A 14,708-nucleotide genomic window follows, 5' to 3' on the forward strand; every position below is an offset into this window, starting at 1 on the left:
CACAATATATACAACCTCTAAAGAGTTTGATGGTTGCTAAACTGAAGCCAGAAATCATGAAGATTTGGCGGGAAGCAGAAAAGTAGAAAGAGAAAATAAAATGCAACTTCTATAACCTGAAAGGTTATAGAACATATACTCTGCTGATGACGTATATGAAAATACATGAGTTTAATTTTATACAGATACGCTACCACGTGGACGTAAATATCATATCTACAAGCAATTATTTAAATTTCTGTGAACTGGACCTATAAGATCATTGTCTGATTTTTATTCAAGATAGACATCATCTCTACTTCAATATAAATATCGTATCCACATTACCTAAGGGTCTGCAAACTTGGCCTACAGATCATTGTCTGATTTTTAAGTTCGGCAACATTTCTTCAAATTAAGAGAAACGATTATTTTAGTCTAAATTTGTAATATAGATGGTGTCCATAAGCGACCGAGTTGGATAGAAGAGGAATATAAACAGTTACAGTTTGAATACATTAGGGATAATGATATCTTGAGCTATATTTTTTTTCTATCAGTTTAGATGAGGCTATCTGAAGGAATTGGCTGTAAGATTAATATACCCGTTAGTATATTACATGATAGTGTATTGCAAGATAGTGTATTGTATGACAGTGTATTGTATGGTAGTGTATTGTATGATAGTGTATTGCATGATAGTGTATTGTATGGTAGTGTATTGTATGGTAGTGTATTGTATGATAGTGTATTGTATGGTAGTGTATTGTATGGTAGTGTATTGTATGATAGTGTATTGTATGGTAGTGTATTGTATGGTAGTGTATTGCATGATAGTGTATTGTATGGTAGTGTATTGTATGATAGTGTATTGCATGCCCGAATAATCAGTAAATTGCGCGATTGCCACGAATACTTGAAAAATTTGGCGGAGGTCAATCATCATCTGGACGTCCTTTTAGCTATGGAAGATCGAAATGTACTAATGGTTCCACTGCCTTTGGTCAAACCTAAATAATTAGTCTCTACTACACCATGAACCATAATATTCAACTTATGTAGTTCTCATTTCACAGTTGTTAGCCTCTATTATTCCATAAAACGCAATATTCAACTTACGTAGTTCTCATTCACTGCTGTTAGCCTCCACTATTCCATAATCCGCAATAATTAGTTCAATAACTTATGGACAGCCTGTATGATTAATTATATTACTTAAAATTAAGCACCTTGAATGAATAATTAAATCAAAGGGGGAGACATAATAGTAAATGTAAAGTTCAATAAAGTTTGTTTAGTTTTCTGAACTAGTTTTGACATTAGGCCAAGTGGGTAAAACATACAATATTTTGAAGTGCTAAACCATATTTATATAAAGCCATAACTTACGATACAAAAATATTTGATATTTTAAAATAAATATTTTATTTTTGTACCAGTAGTAACACCTGCCCTTTTCATTCAAGTGATTTCTCTGTTTTGTGAATCGCAAAATCATATGTTCAATGGCTTATATAAGAGGATAATGACGTTTGTGCCGGGTATTGCCAGGTGGTTAGGGAGCTTGATTCGCAATATGCGGGCCGCGGGTTTGAGTCCCCCATCCCATCAAACATGGGGTGTTTTAATGTGACTGCCAATCCCACTATTGCTTTGTAAAAAAGTAGCCCAATAGTTGGCGATGAGACCCGATGACTAGCTGCTTTTCACCGTTAAATTAGGGACAGCTAAAGCATATAATCTTCGTGTGGCTTTACGCGAAATTCAAACCAATGCCATCTGCCAACTCTCGAATAAGTAGAAAAGACTATGATGAGTAATTCAGAACTGTATAATAATTTCCCTATTGAGTCAAAATAATTTGCATATGTTTATTCACGTTGCTGAATAGAAATATAAAAAAGTTATAGGTGACTGAAATCGGAACATTCATGCATCACAAAATGATCTGCTACAACGCCGGAACGATACTAGAAGCGGAACGTCTTGTAAAATATATCTTTTCACGTCATATGTTGGTTTGGTTAATGAAAATATTTAAAGAAAAATGCACGTCTAACGTTTTTATTGATATTAGTTGCTTTTACGAGTTAATGTCAACACTTCCATCTGTATTGATGGTAGTGACCACTTTTATGTATTATGTCAATGATACCATTATTATTGGTTGTTTTTATGGTTTAATGTCAGTGATAACATCTGTATTGATGCTTCTGATTGCTTTATCCGATTTCTAACCACTATAGAAACGTTTTCAAACATCAACAATTGCTAAATTTTTGCGGTAAGTCTGAAAGCTTATAACACCAACACTGCATAACTTGGCGCTTGACAACGTACATAGAAATGTCTTTTGACCATCTGTCTGCGTCTTCTGATAACTATAACTGTAGTTATATTTTAAACGTGATAAAAATCACAGGTATTATTGAGCCAAATTCTCAAATTCATTCCTGTTTTTTAGCAATTCTAGTTTAGTAAAAGGAACCATAGGTACAGACTGACTTTAATAAATCTGATGTTATTGATGTTAATTACAAATCTGAAATATTAAATGAATATGATTTTAATTAATAAGAAAAGACAATGACCTTATAAGTTCTAAGTTTTAAAAACTTGATAATTTTAATTGTAATTTGTGATACTGAATAATAATTCTTGTTTTTTCTTCATGTCTTGAACTAGTAGACTGTGTGAGAAACAGCAATGGAATGGCGCAAAAAATGTTATTTGGTTTTCCTTCTTTTAATGATCTTTGATAAAGAACTTCTTGACAATAACGTGATACACTACCAGTTTACAGGTAAACATAAAATAACTTTTGCTATAAGATAATGAGCAACCCCATTATTATGGCGATAATACAAAGTCCAAATAACTTTTTTTGAGGATTTTTTTCTCACTAGAAGATCCTTACCTTCCTACGATTTTCTTCTTGTCTTCGTAACGATCCTAGTCTGTGAAGAGATATCCCTTCCAAGATACATTTGGCAATTTGGAAGCACGTGCCCGCGATGAAGGACAGGGGCAAGAGATAGATGAAACAGAAAAGTAGTGTGTAGTAAGCACGACGGAAACTATCTGAAAAACGGTCAAGACACGTGAGTCTAGTTATGGTACCATAGTTACTTGGTAGGGTATTTGATGTGGCCTCAGATGGATATAGGAATGGTAAAGACACGAAGCAAGGAGATCCCCATATTATTAGTAGAATTCTCTTAGCTCTGGCTTTACTTTGTTGCATTCTAGATTCCAGAGGATGAACAACTGCAAAATACCTGAATAAAGGTAAAATAATATTAGCCATAGAGTTGATAATTGTTACTTACTCTGTGGTGCACTTATTTCCACAATCAAACAATTAAAGACTAAACATGTTTTAAACACGTTTTCAAACATGATGAAACTTTGTAGAATGAACGACAAGTTTCTTCATGAATACTCTGTCTAAATAATCTATAAAAAACATTTTTAAACAATTTACAGCATTAAAGGTACTAGAGATATCGGTGGCTCTGAAGGCCAGCTCACACAAGCTCCTAACTTAGACAAAATCCTAGAAAACTGTATATTCCGATAACGGCGTTAACACTTGTAGTTGGCGTTAAGATTCAAAGTTTTAATTGTTTCATTTGTCGTAGTCCTTTAGACTGATTTACCAATTTTATCTTTAAATCATCTGTTATGCTAATAAAGAATAGTTCAGCTGTCATAAACACATCAACTCGTGTTTTGAACTGCAAAGAAAGAAACATTATCTCTTTCTATTACTTATATTTGTATGTTTTATTTATACTACATCTTTCTGATGCATAAGGATTTTTAATACAGTTGTTTGCAATTGCATTGGTTACTTTGTAAAGTTTTTGCCAATCTCGAGTTCAAAGTAAGAGATATTTTTAATTTGGAGTGTTGATTAACATAAAGGAACAACATGTGGCATCATTAATATATATTAAAACTATATATTCAAATCATTTTAAAATTTTTAATGGAATACAAAAATTATTTTCGAGAAAAGAAACATAATTGTGCTGGTAATGAATGACCTATGTGTTCCATCAATGGGATTATTATGTTATACAACTGTTTATAAAATGAACGATAGCGTAATTTACGGCTGTAAAAAGAACAACAACGGTGACTTTACAATTTTAATATCCCAATGTAAAAAACAACTGTGACCGTATAATGTCGTTATCATACTGTAAAAAACAACCGTGACTGTAAGATTTCAGTATTATACTATAAACAAAACAGTGAACATGTAAAAAACACAACTAATTTACGCTGAATTAAAATTATTTAATACTGCATAACTTTAACATTAATTATATGTTTTTGTCGTAGCCTTAGTAGTTAAGCTTGAACTATATAAAAGTATTCAAGTGGAAGTTTGCTTTAGAGAAGTAAAAGAAATATAAAACCAGTAAAGTTCAGGTATCAGTTTACACACGTGATTGTTCTTCTACATAAAATACCAGTGACTGTTGTTTAAGCAACACAATGGATTCTGACCTGTACAAACTGCTTGAAAAAAATCAAAATTAATTGATTTATATTTTAGTATAAACTAATAGATCAACATCGAGGTTTATGATTTCTGGTTCAGCATTGTCTGTGCAGTGCACCATAGTTAAAACAGTTTAACTTGAAAGTTTAACAGTTAATTGCAGAACTATAATTATATATAGACATGCGCTACTACATTTATATGTATCTCGGGGAAACGTAACAAAAGAAAATCCAACAAAGAAAACAGTCCAATTGTAAAGATGGCTTTAAGAATGTTTCTACTGCAGAAAAAAAAAAGGTTTACAAGCAGCTATGTAATTTGACTTTTTCTTTGAGTCTCGAGGCCGCTTACGATCGTTTGGGCCCCTTAGATGCTCATGAATCGTCAGTGATTCTCGGGCAGATCTACCTGGTGTCACTCATCTCCTCTCCAGGTAGCTGTCCCTAATTTAGCAGTGAAAGACTAGAGGGAAACAATAAATTATCATTAGTCATAGCCCACTCTTGGACTATTTTTTAACTAACGAATAGTAGACTTGACCGTAACATTATAATACGCTCATGGCTGAAAGAGCGAACATGTTCAACGAAGGAGTCTCAAATCCGTGACCAACATATTACATGTCGAGCGCGCTAACCACTAGATACCGACTGATAGATACAAATTTTATATTTTGATATTTCAAACTAATAGCTTCTACACATAAGATAACTATCTATATTTAAAGGGAGAGAACATGTTATAATTGGAAAACACTTAAAATTATAAGGAGGAATAATGGAGCTTATTGAATAAGGCCACTTGTGCTTCATCAAGTCGCGAAGTGAAAAATAAATTATCTTTGAATGTTATTATTCATAAAATATAGATTCTAACCCCTTCCTAGCTTGGGTAACAACATTTGCTGTCATAACTTAGAAATCAATTATTGCAAAATCCTTTTGTTTTCTGTGGCGTCGAAGCAAGTGGCATCATCAAAAGGTGATATTTTCATGGTGTCTCATGTGGAGTCGTTTCTAGCCGTGCAAACTCACCTTCCTCTTCAACTGTCTATTTTCCCTCTTAGAGGGAATGTCTAAGCCACGATATGACTTGTAATTATCAGCACTATCACATATGACTTTTGAACACTTTTATTCATCTGTTGCTCTTTATTGTAGAATATCTTGCTCCATACGAGTAGTGAAACTTTTAACTAAGTAAGATGATTTGTTTGACTACTCAGAAGAAACCAACCTAGCCAAGGTTAAGAGAATGCCTAACGAGTGTTGGGTGTTAAATTTATATCTAGACCTTTTGGATGAAATAAGACTTTTTACCTTACTCAGGATAAGTCTCCTATACAAAATAGAAGTACAACATTAAAATTAAAACATTCTAAAGCTATTATCCAAAACAAACAACACTGTAGATAGAGAAGCGTAAAATAGCATTTCCTTAAAATAGTGCTTGAGCAGGTCTCTTATTGCATAGAGTATCTGGTTAGGCTCCACCCTTACTGGATCTCTGGTCGTCTTTATCTTTAGTTGTTAAACGTCCATCTTGCCTCTTCTATCTGTGAAGGCATCCACTTACTGACACAGTACTTGTAAATCTTTCTTTCTTCTGCTTGTCAGTCACTTCGTTACTGATGTTGATGTCTTTATATATTTCCTCTCTACCCAGTGGTCTTAAGCATAGTAGACATTCATCTTCAGTGACAAAGTAATCATTTTCTAATTCTGTATCTATGACAGCTCCACCTGCAATATCCATCTGCTTCCATAAATATACCCATTAAGTCCTTTTCCCTATCGAAGTACTTTTTCAACAGATTTACTTGGTAGATATTGGTCTTCCCATCCACTTACATTTTATAGTTTGCTCTTTTGGTTACTTCCTGCACTTTAAAAGGTAATTTTTACTTTTACAGAAGAACTACTGTACCTTGATAGATCTGGTACAGAATTCTCATTGAATCCTCTATTATGTATTTTTTTTTATTTATCTGGTGCTCGGCTTTCTCATGGACACTGTTCCAAAGTTTTTGCATTGAAGGGTCTTTTTTCTCTGCTTCCTGAAGTTCCTATAGACCTACATTCAAAATGTTGCCTTTTAGGACTTACAGGGGCTTTTAATTTATTTGCATTTCTTTCTTTTTAGCTCTTGTGGTGACAGCAGATGGCTCACCAGTCTTCTTTCTGCGTGGTTCCTCCAAACTTCTACTGATATATTACCAATTACTAAGTCATAGATTGGTGCCTTTATACACATGGTCTCAAGGCCTCCCACGCAGTATGGAGAGTTCACCTTTATTATTGCTCTGGAAAACTTTCTCATTGTCCCATCAATTATCACACACAGATGTACTTTACTTATCATCTGGTCATGAGATATTAGTCTGATTCTTACTTTTGCACTTAGTGTTTCATAAGACTTTCACTTTCTTGTCCTTGACATAGCCTTCAGCTACTGCCATGCTGTGTTTTATTGGCACCTCTCGATGTTTGTAACATGTTACAACCACTATTGGCACTGTTGGTCTAATTACTAACTTGAGCTGACTGTAGGTAGCTATAGCAGATTTATGTTAAGATTTCTGCTGTTGCTTTTTATGTGCTGCATTTTATAACAAGAATAGCATCTCTTCTCCCTATTATCTGTAGACTTTTTGTAACCTTTAGTGGTATTCTGCTTCTGATCAGCCACCACTGGTTTAGACGTTTACTGTTTATTCTTCGATTTGTTACCTATACTCCTTCCATGGACTTCCATACATTATTCTGCCAACTTGAGCATCTCGTCCACGTCTTTTGGTTCTCTCTCTTTTAGGAACAGTTACATGTCAGTGGAGCACGTGATCATAAACTGTCCATGTATTAATAGTTCTTCAAACCTATCTTGACACTTGTCCATGACATTCTACCCTGTGAAGTATCGTCGTAGACATACCAAAAAGTTTATCCAGTATCAGATTTAACTTATCTGAGGTTCTGGCAAAATCCTTCCCCAGCAAGCTAATGGCGTTTTCAGAGTCCATGGCATCTTCTGTCATCATTCCTACATACATTTGTAGAGCTTTTCCTGTGAGAACTGTACTGAGACAGAGTGCCCATTCATCTTTATCCCAGTTCTGACGCTGGGCGATTCTTTAATAGCTCTTCAGAAAGCATCCATGTCATGTTTCTGTTTGTCAAGTTTGGGTTATGAAAATACAGAATTTTACTATAAAATATAGATAAATAGTATATTGGAATACAGTGTGATAAAGTAAGTGACCTTCAAGTTTGCCAACTTGTTTTTGTCTCATTCACAGCCATCCAAACCTCCTTATTGTATCATACTGAGTGATGTTATGTTTTTGACTGTTACAACACTCAGTGTAAACAACTGAGAAAACTGATTTTTTATGATTTTTCATACGTACACGCCACCAATGGCTCAGCAGTAAACCTGACGTCTTATAACGCTAAAAACCTGGTTTCGATACCCTTTATGTGCATAGCACAGACAGTTCACAATGCAGTTTAGTGTTTAATAAAGCAAACAAACGATACAATATATTACAAGTCGTCTCTGTACTATTGTTTAAATTATTCAATAGACAGTAAACTTTGAACACTTGTTATTTTTTCTGTTGCCTGCTCTTGTTTTTAACGTAAAGCTGCAGAATGAGCTAACTACTTACGCTTAGTCCATCTGGGGAAATAAACACAGAATTTTATTGTTATAAGTTCGTAAACTTATGGTTTAACCACCAACGGATTTCTTTCTGCAATATACGAGTTTATAAGGAAAGAAACGTTTGATAAAAACAGTTTATATCATAAGGTAAGTATAAAATTACATAGCAGTATGTTGTAACTAATATGTATAAGCTTTCGAACGATTTTTAAAACACAAAATGTTCTAAAAAACTGTTATTGAAATGCACTATTACCACCTAAGTGCTAGCTACAACTACAATACACTAAATAAGTAGCCAAATCTTTCCAAGAATAACTTTTATCTACAAATAAATGTTAAATTCCTATCAGTTTCAAAATTACTTGTTATCTTTGGTATCTTGAATATTATTTTTAGATTATTATTTAGTTATTTTTATTGAAATTGGTTTAGCTGGTATCATGTTTGTGCAATGAAAAGTCACAAATGGTTGTTGTAAAAGAATAATTTATGCTCCCATCTAGGGAACAGAAATAAAAGTGTTATTTATGAAACAGAGAAATAATATATACTTATAAACTGAACTCGCTACTAAATAGTAATTTTATTTTTATTATTTCCCCACAAGAATACGTGTGGTAGAAAAACTGAATAATATTACTGTTACAATAACTGTGAAACACTCGACAATAGCTACTAAGTCTTCAAATAAAGTTGTAACTCAAATTTTAGCAGTTATTTGTAAACATTACACAGTAATAGATTGAACGCGGTCATTTTTTTCTCTTCCCATCCATATTAAGCACTACTATTATCTGTTCCCAAGTAATTTTAATATGCGTTTTTGTCGAATTAAAGCAATTGTGAAAACTTCATTCATTTTTATCGAGTATGAGAAGGAAAGAAAAAGAAAACTAAACATTAATTCCTAGTTCTCCAACTTAGCAACACTTTTTAATAAAACTGGTAATGTCAAAAGCTGTGAAGCACCCGATAATGGCAATTAGGTGCTCAAATAAAGCTATAACTTAACTTTAGTTACATAAACATAATAGAGTAACAGTCTGAATGCGGCAGCCAGTTGTTTTCGGCCTATTCCTACTTACTAAGCAATACCGTGATAAACCTACAAAGTGATGCAGTATTTTATAAAATAGGTTTAGTTTACATCTGTTTTGTAATCTGCACACTACAGACAAAATTCCAAAATTAACAAACTACGTGAACAATAAAGTTCGACGATATAATTCATAATAGGAACCTAAGAAAATAACAAATTCATATTCATAAAGAGCATATGGTTACCAAGACACATAAATCATATATCATCACTCACAAGTGTTTAGAAGAATCTCAAAGATATGGGTAAATATCTCCACTATATCTGCCTTGGTTTTAAAATAAACAAGATTTGTAATACGAAAGAAATTAAAAATAATGAAGAAAAAGACGTCACTACAACCCACCTTCACAATAGTTACTCTATTCACTTAATATAGAAAACAAAAAACAAAGCGAGAGGATTACAGTCACACACCTATATTTCCTTATATGAAAGATCTGTCTGGAAACATATAGATGTATATAAAAAGCGTACAAGCAGAGCAGCATTCCAAAGACCCAACACAGTATGATCACCATTGGTAACACCAAACCGCCTAAGTATTTAATTCAGAATAAAATCACTATTTGCACCATCCTGGTTACCTTGGAGAAATAACTACAAGAAAAACGACCATCAAAAGACACTCTCTATCCCTCTTCGGTAGCTGAGGGTATGGCTTACAACGCTAGAAATCAGATTTGGATACTCGTGATGGGTAGTGCACCTATAATTCGTTGTGTAGCTTTGCGCTTAACAAAACACAAACAAAAGTCAAAATTTATAAAACCATATAACACGGATATATTTGCAACAGTCCATTATTGTAGATAATAAGACCATGCAGTAAATTAAAATAATATTAAAGTGGTAGGATATGAACCACACACGAGGAGATAAAGGACGAATGAAACTTTTTATATCCACCTGATTGACAATGCGCTTATTTAACACAGACGTCAGCAAAACATGAATAACCCTCCCTGAAACTATTCAAATAGTTAGGCAGTTCAATTGGATAGAACACCAGTCTTGCTAATAAGAAGATCCAGGTTCGAATCTCCACATACAGTTGCTTTTAGGGGGGTGTAATGTGTTGATCAGTCCACTATTCGTAGATTAGAGAATAGCTCTAAAGGTAAAATTGGGTAGTTTTGACTGTATGCCTTCACTCTACACAATCAATGCTAAATTGGGAAAGGTTAACACAGCATAATTACAAAATAATCAAACTACATTCCTTTTTGATGATATAATAATAATAGCATACTATGTTTAATAATGCTAATTTAATTGACAGATTTCACCAAAGTTTTATCTATCTCATAATACAGTAAATAAATAAAAGATTAATAGATAGATGACTATTTTGGTTTCAGATTTCCTTACAAGTTTAAGCTTTACAACAACAATTTGCTGTGGAACCTTTTAACATAAATGTAAAACAAAAAAGGAAAAGAAACAGACTGTTACGCAATAATAAATTAATAAAACTGCGTTGTTAACCCTCTATTATAACAATTTGTTGTTTGTTTGTTTTAAATTTTTGTGCAAAGCTACATGAGGGCTATCTGCGCTAGCCATCCATAATTTAGGAGTGTAAGACTAGAGGAAAGGAAGCTAGTCATCACCACCCACCACTGACTCTTGGGCTACTCTTTCAACAACGAATAGTGGGACTGACCGTCACGTTATAACGCCCCCACAACTGAAAGGGCTAGCATGTTTGGTGCAACGGAGATTCGAACCCGCGACTCCCAGAGTACGATTCGAACGCTTTAACCACCAGGCGTGTAATAGCAAGCTGGAAAGCTTCGTTATGAATTCTGTTGAAAAACAGATTGTAATAAAAAAGTATTTTTAGTCTTGTAGTAACAACTGTGAGAAATACGTTGTAAGTTCTGAGCAATAGTAAAGGAAAAGTTGCATCGATAGCTCTGTATAATAACAAAGTGCAGTGAAATAAAGCACTGTCAGTTCTGTGAAAAAAAACTTGTAGAAAGACTACGATGTTAGCTCTATAATAACAAGTTCCCGTAAAAAAACTGCGTTGTTCGCTCTGCCCAGTACTAAGTTCTAATAATGATACTTTAATAATTTTCGTATCACAAACCTAGCATTAGAAATCAAAAGTCACTTAAATCTGAAAGTCATGAAATAATGTTAGGCAAAGATATGAATGCACTCAGCTCTACGTTCGATATTGGCACTATTTTTACTTTGGTATTTCATTTGTTTACATTTATCATCAACGTTGTGTTTATCTTTCAGTAGTTGATAATATTTTGTTTTTAAAACTTTAAAACTGAAGTTAGTATTTTACAAGGTTAATTATTCAATAATTTAAAAATATACTAATTTTATTTCTCAACTTAAAAAGTAATTATTATAAAAGTTTAAAATAATTTCTTTAATAACAAATGGAAAGCTTCAAAAAGCTGACTATTGTATTATGTGTAAACAAAATCCACAGAACGTATCACTAACGTCACATGTATGTCTATCTATATATACTGATAACTGTTGCACAGGGAAATTTCTCCTTGTATAATTAATTACCTTTCGAGACACGTTGCTACCAGTGTCAGGACGCTGGTGAACACAAAGATGGTCTGTAAATAGGGCAGAGCAGTACACAGCCCATTATTTAACATTCTCCAATCTGCTGGTGCAGTCAGTTCCAAAAGTTTTACCGGTAGGACAAAAGCGCCGACCATGAAGTCACATACAGCCAGATTAACGATGTAATAATTCACCACGGTGTGCATCTTCCTGTTACAGAAGACTGTGTAACAGACCATCGCGTTCCCAGAGAGAGCGAGGACCATTACGATGAAATAAAGTACAATAAATGTCACACAAATAGCTGGTATTTGTGTAAAGTCGAGATAAGGACGTTCATTCTCATACTCCCAGCCACTAACGTTATCTAGTTCTTCCCATACTATGTCGGAGTTCCACGAACTTAAGTTGGTATTATCCATTCTCTACAAAAACCTTGATGCTTTTGTGTATTAAAGTGATGATAATAAATCACAGAGTTTTTAAAACTTTGTCTGGAACGATTAAATTCTGATGTTCCAGTGGGGGAAAAAATTATAATTTTAATTGACTACTCATGTCCTTTGTCAATTAATTTTTTGTTTCTTTAAGATTTCTTCGTTGTCTTAAAGACATTGTCACCTGCTCTCAATCACAGCCTGGCATCGAGTGACAGACTTTTATTCGGTTTCTCTCCCTATAGCATGGGGTACTCGTGGACTGAAGCACGTACTGAGGGCTGGAGAAAGTGACGTCAAATAAAAGAGGGACACTTGGAAACGCCAGATTTGTTTACTGCTACTGCGCGCTAGCCAAGTGCACTTTGTTAGATGACATTTACACCACGCAAAGTTTTACTTGTTCGGATGCAACGTTCTAATAAAACAGTCCTTAAGGCTGACACTAATGGTACATAAGAGAAAGGCATGATAGACAGGTGGTAAACAATGTTTGTTGCTTATTGGATCGTCTTCCTGGTATCAACACCACATCAGTATTTGCGTCAATTTCTAATTTAGTTTACATCAATCTTGACGCCCACAAATGTCTTTTCCGTATACCTTTCAATATAAAGACCATCTTTCAATTATTATTTAAGAGATGAACATTCTGTTTCGAGTATTCCAAATATAACTATTTGCTCCATGTTCTGGTTGACGTACAAGTTGATTAACATTACGTTATTTTAGTTATTTGTTACCAGCACACCGATGAAGTTGTTTTGTGGCATTACTTGAAAAACAAGTAATGTTCTTACTTATCGTAAAGACTATTTACAAATGTTAACAGCGGACGTTTCTTTACTTTAACAATGTACATAATTTCATTTTATTTTCGTTCCACTTAGTTGTCACATTGAATATACTAAGTTGCAAAACTCCATTAAAACACTTGAACTATTTTTATACATGAGATTTATTTTTGTAAACTGGATACGTTTAATTATGGCCCGGCATGGCCAGGTGGTTGAGACACTCGACTCGTAACTTGAGGGTCTCGGGTTTTAATTTCCTCCAGACCAAACATGCTTGCCCTTTCAGCCGTTGGGGCGTTATAATGTGGTGGCCAATCCCACTATTCGTTGGTAAAAAAGTAGCCTAAGAGTTGGCGGTGGGTGGTGATGACTAGTCTTACACTGCTAAATTAGGGATGGCTAGCGCAGATCGCCCTCGAGTACTTTTGCTCGAAATTCAAAACAAACCAAACGTTAAATTATAATTCAACAAAGGTTCTGAAAATTGATGTAATATTACAATTGTAAAACAGATAAAACATTAAACCGTAGTTACGATAGAAATACACCAAAATTATATTTAAAGTTTAGTTTTTCGACTCGTCGGTGCCCTTTAGTGGCTCAGCAGTATGTCTGTGGACTTACAACGCTAAAATACAGGTTTCGATACCCATGGTGGGCAGAGCACAGATAGTCAATTTTAGTACTTTTATGCTTAATTCGAAACAACAACTGGTCGGAAATAGTGGTATAAGATATGGAAAAGTTACTTAAAATACACTTTAAAAAAATTCATAGAGCAAATATTAGAACTAAACAATAGATAAAAGTTATATCACACATCTATTAAATTTGGGCTTTCTCCATTTCAATATACTTAATGAGATCTATTGTGTTATATTTTTTGTTAGAACGCAAAGCTGCATAATGGGCTATCTCCACAATGGATCAAACTTTGATTTTTGTAGCGTAATAAGCCCTCCAGTTTATTGGTAAACACAAACTACGCAAAACATTGTGATTAAAACAAAGTTTGTACTAGCTGTACTTCCTTGTTCTTTTTAATAATAAATAAAACCAAAATTAAGATTAACAAATAGTTTTATTTCTTACTTTTGAGGTACATATGTAATGCTGGGTTGTAAATTACAAAATGCATAATTCTTTTCGTGATTCAAGGCATGCGCATATTTTACTGATGCCACGACAATACATTGTAACATGAAGCGTCCCTTATGTGATGTCATTTTGATGTCTGCTATCTTATTGAAAGACAGTCAACACACTACTGTACAGTGCGAGTGGCTAAAATAAGTAACTCATCCAGGCGACCTTCGACCTTTTTGGAAGGAAACGATAAAGTGCATTTAAGGGTTATAAATTTAAAATATTAAATACTGGTAAACAATGTATCAAAGCATAACGTATGATATATATATATATATTTAAACTGAGTAAATATTCTATGAATTTTATATCCAGAATATAATATTATTATTCAATAATTCACATAAAAGTTTGTTTGCATATTGTAAATTACAAGGCTATCTGTGCTGTGTCTACCACGGGTATCAAAACACTAATTTTAGCATTATAAGCCATTAGATTTGCCATGTAAATACTGAGGACAGCGTTATAGCTTCTTAAACATAGCTTATAAAACATAAAAACACCTAAAGAAGTCGTATGTG

The 14,708-nt window shown here is 33.7% G+C and overlaps 1 protein-coding gene across 1 annotated transcript in view; it reads right to left on the bottom strand.

Annotated features, from left to right (window-relative positions):
* The window catches only part of LOC143252023 (neuropeptide FF receptor 2-like), a 33,499-nt gene extending 21,014 nt beyond the window's left edge, over positions 1–12,485 (bottom strand). The window contains exons 1-2 of the mRNA XM_076503551.1: positions 11,802–12,485; positions 2,897–3,257 (exon numbers count right to left, since the gene is read on the bottom strand). Coding sequence (XP_076359666.1) covers positions 2,897–3,257; positions 11,802–12,226 — 786 coding nt within the window. The 5' untranslated portion in view covers positions 12,227–12,485. The remainder of the gene's footprint in view (positions 1–2,896; positions 3,258–11,801) is intronic.
* Between the last annotated feature and the right edge of the window lie 2,223 nt (positions 12,486–14,708).

This window comes from Tachypleus tridentatus, chromosome 6 (assembly GCF_004210375.1).
Source record: "Tachypleus tridentatus isolate NWPU-2018 chromosome 6, ASM421037v1, whole genome shotgun sequence".
Taxonomy (NCBI): domain Eukaryota; kingdom Metazoa; phylum Arthropoda; class Merostomata; order Xiphosura; family Limulidae; genus Tachypleus; species Tachypleus tridentatus.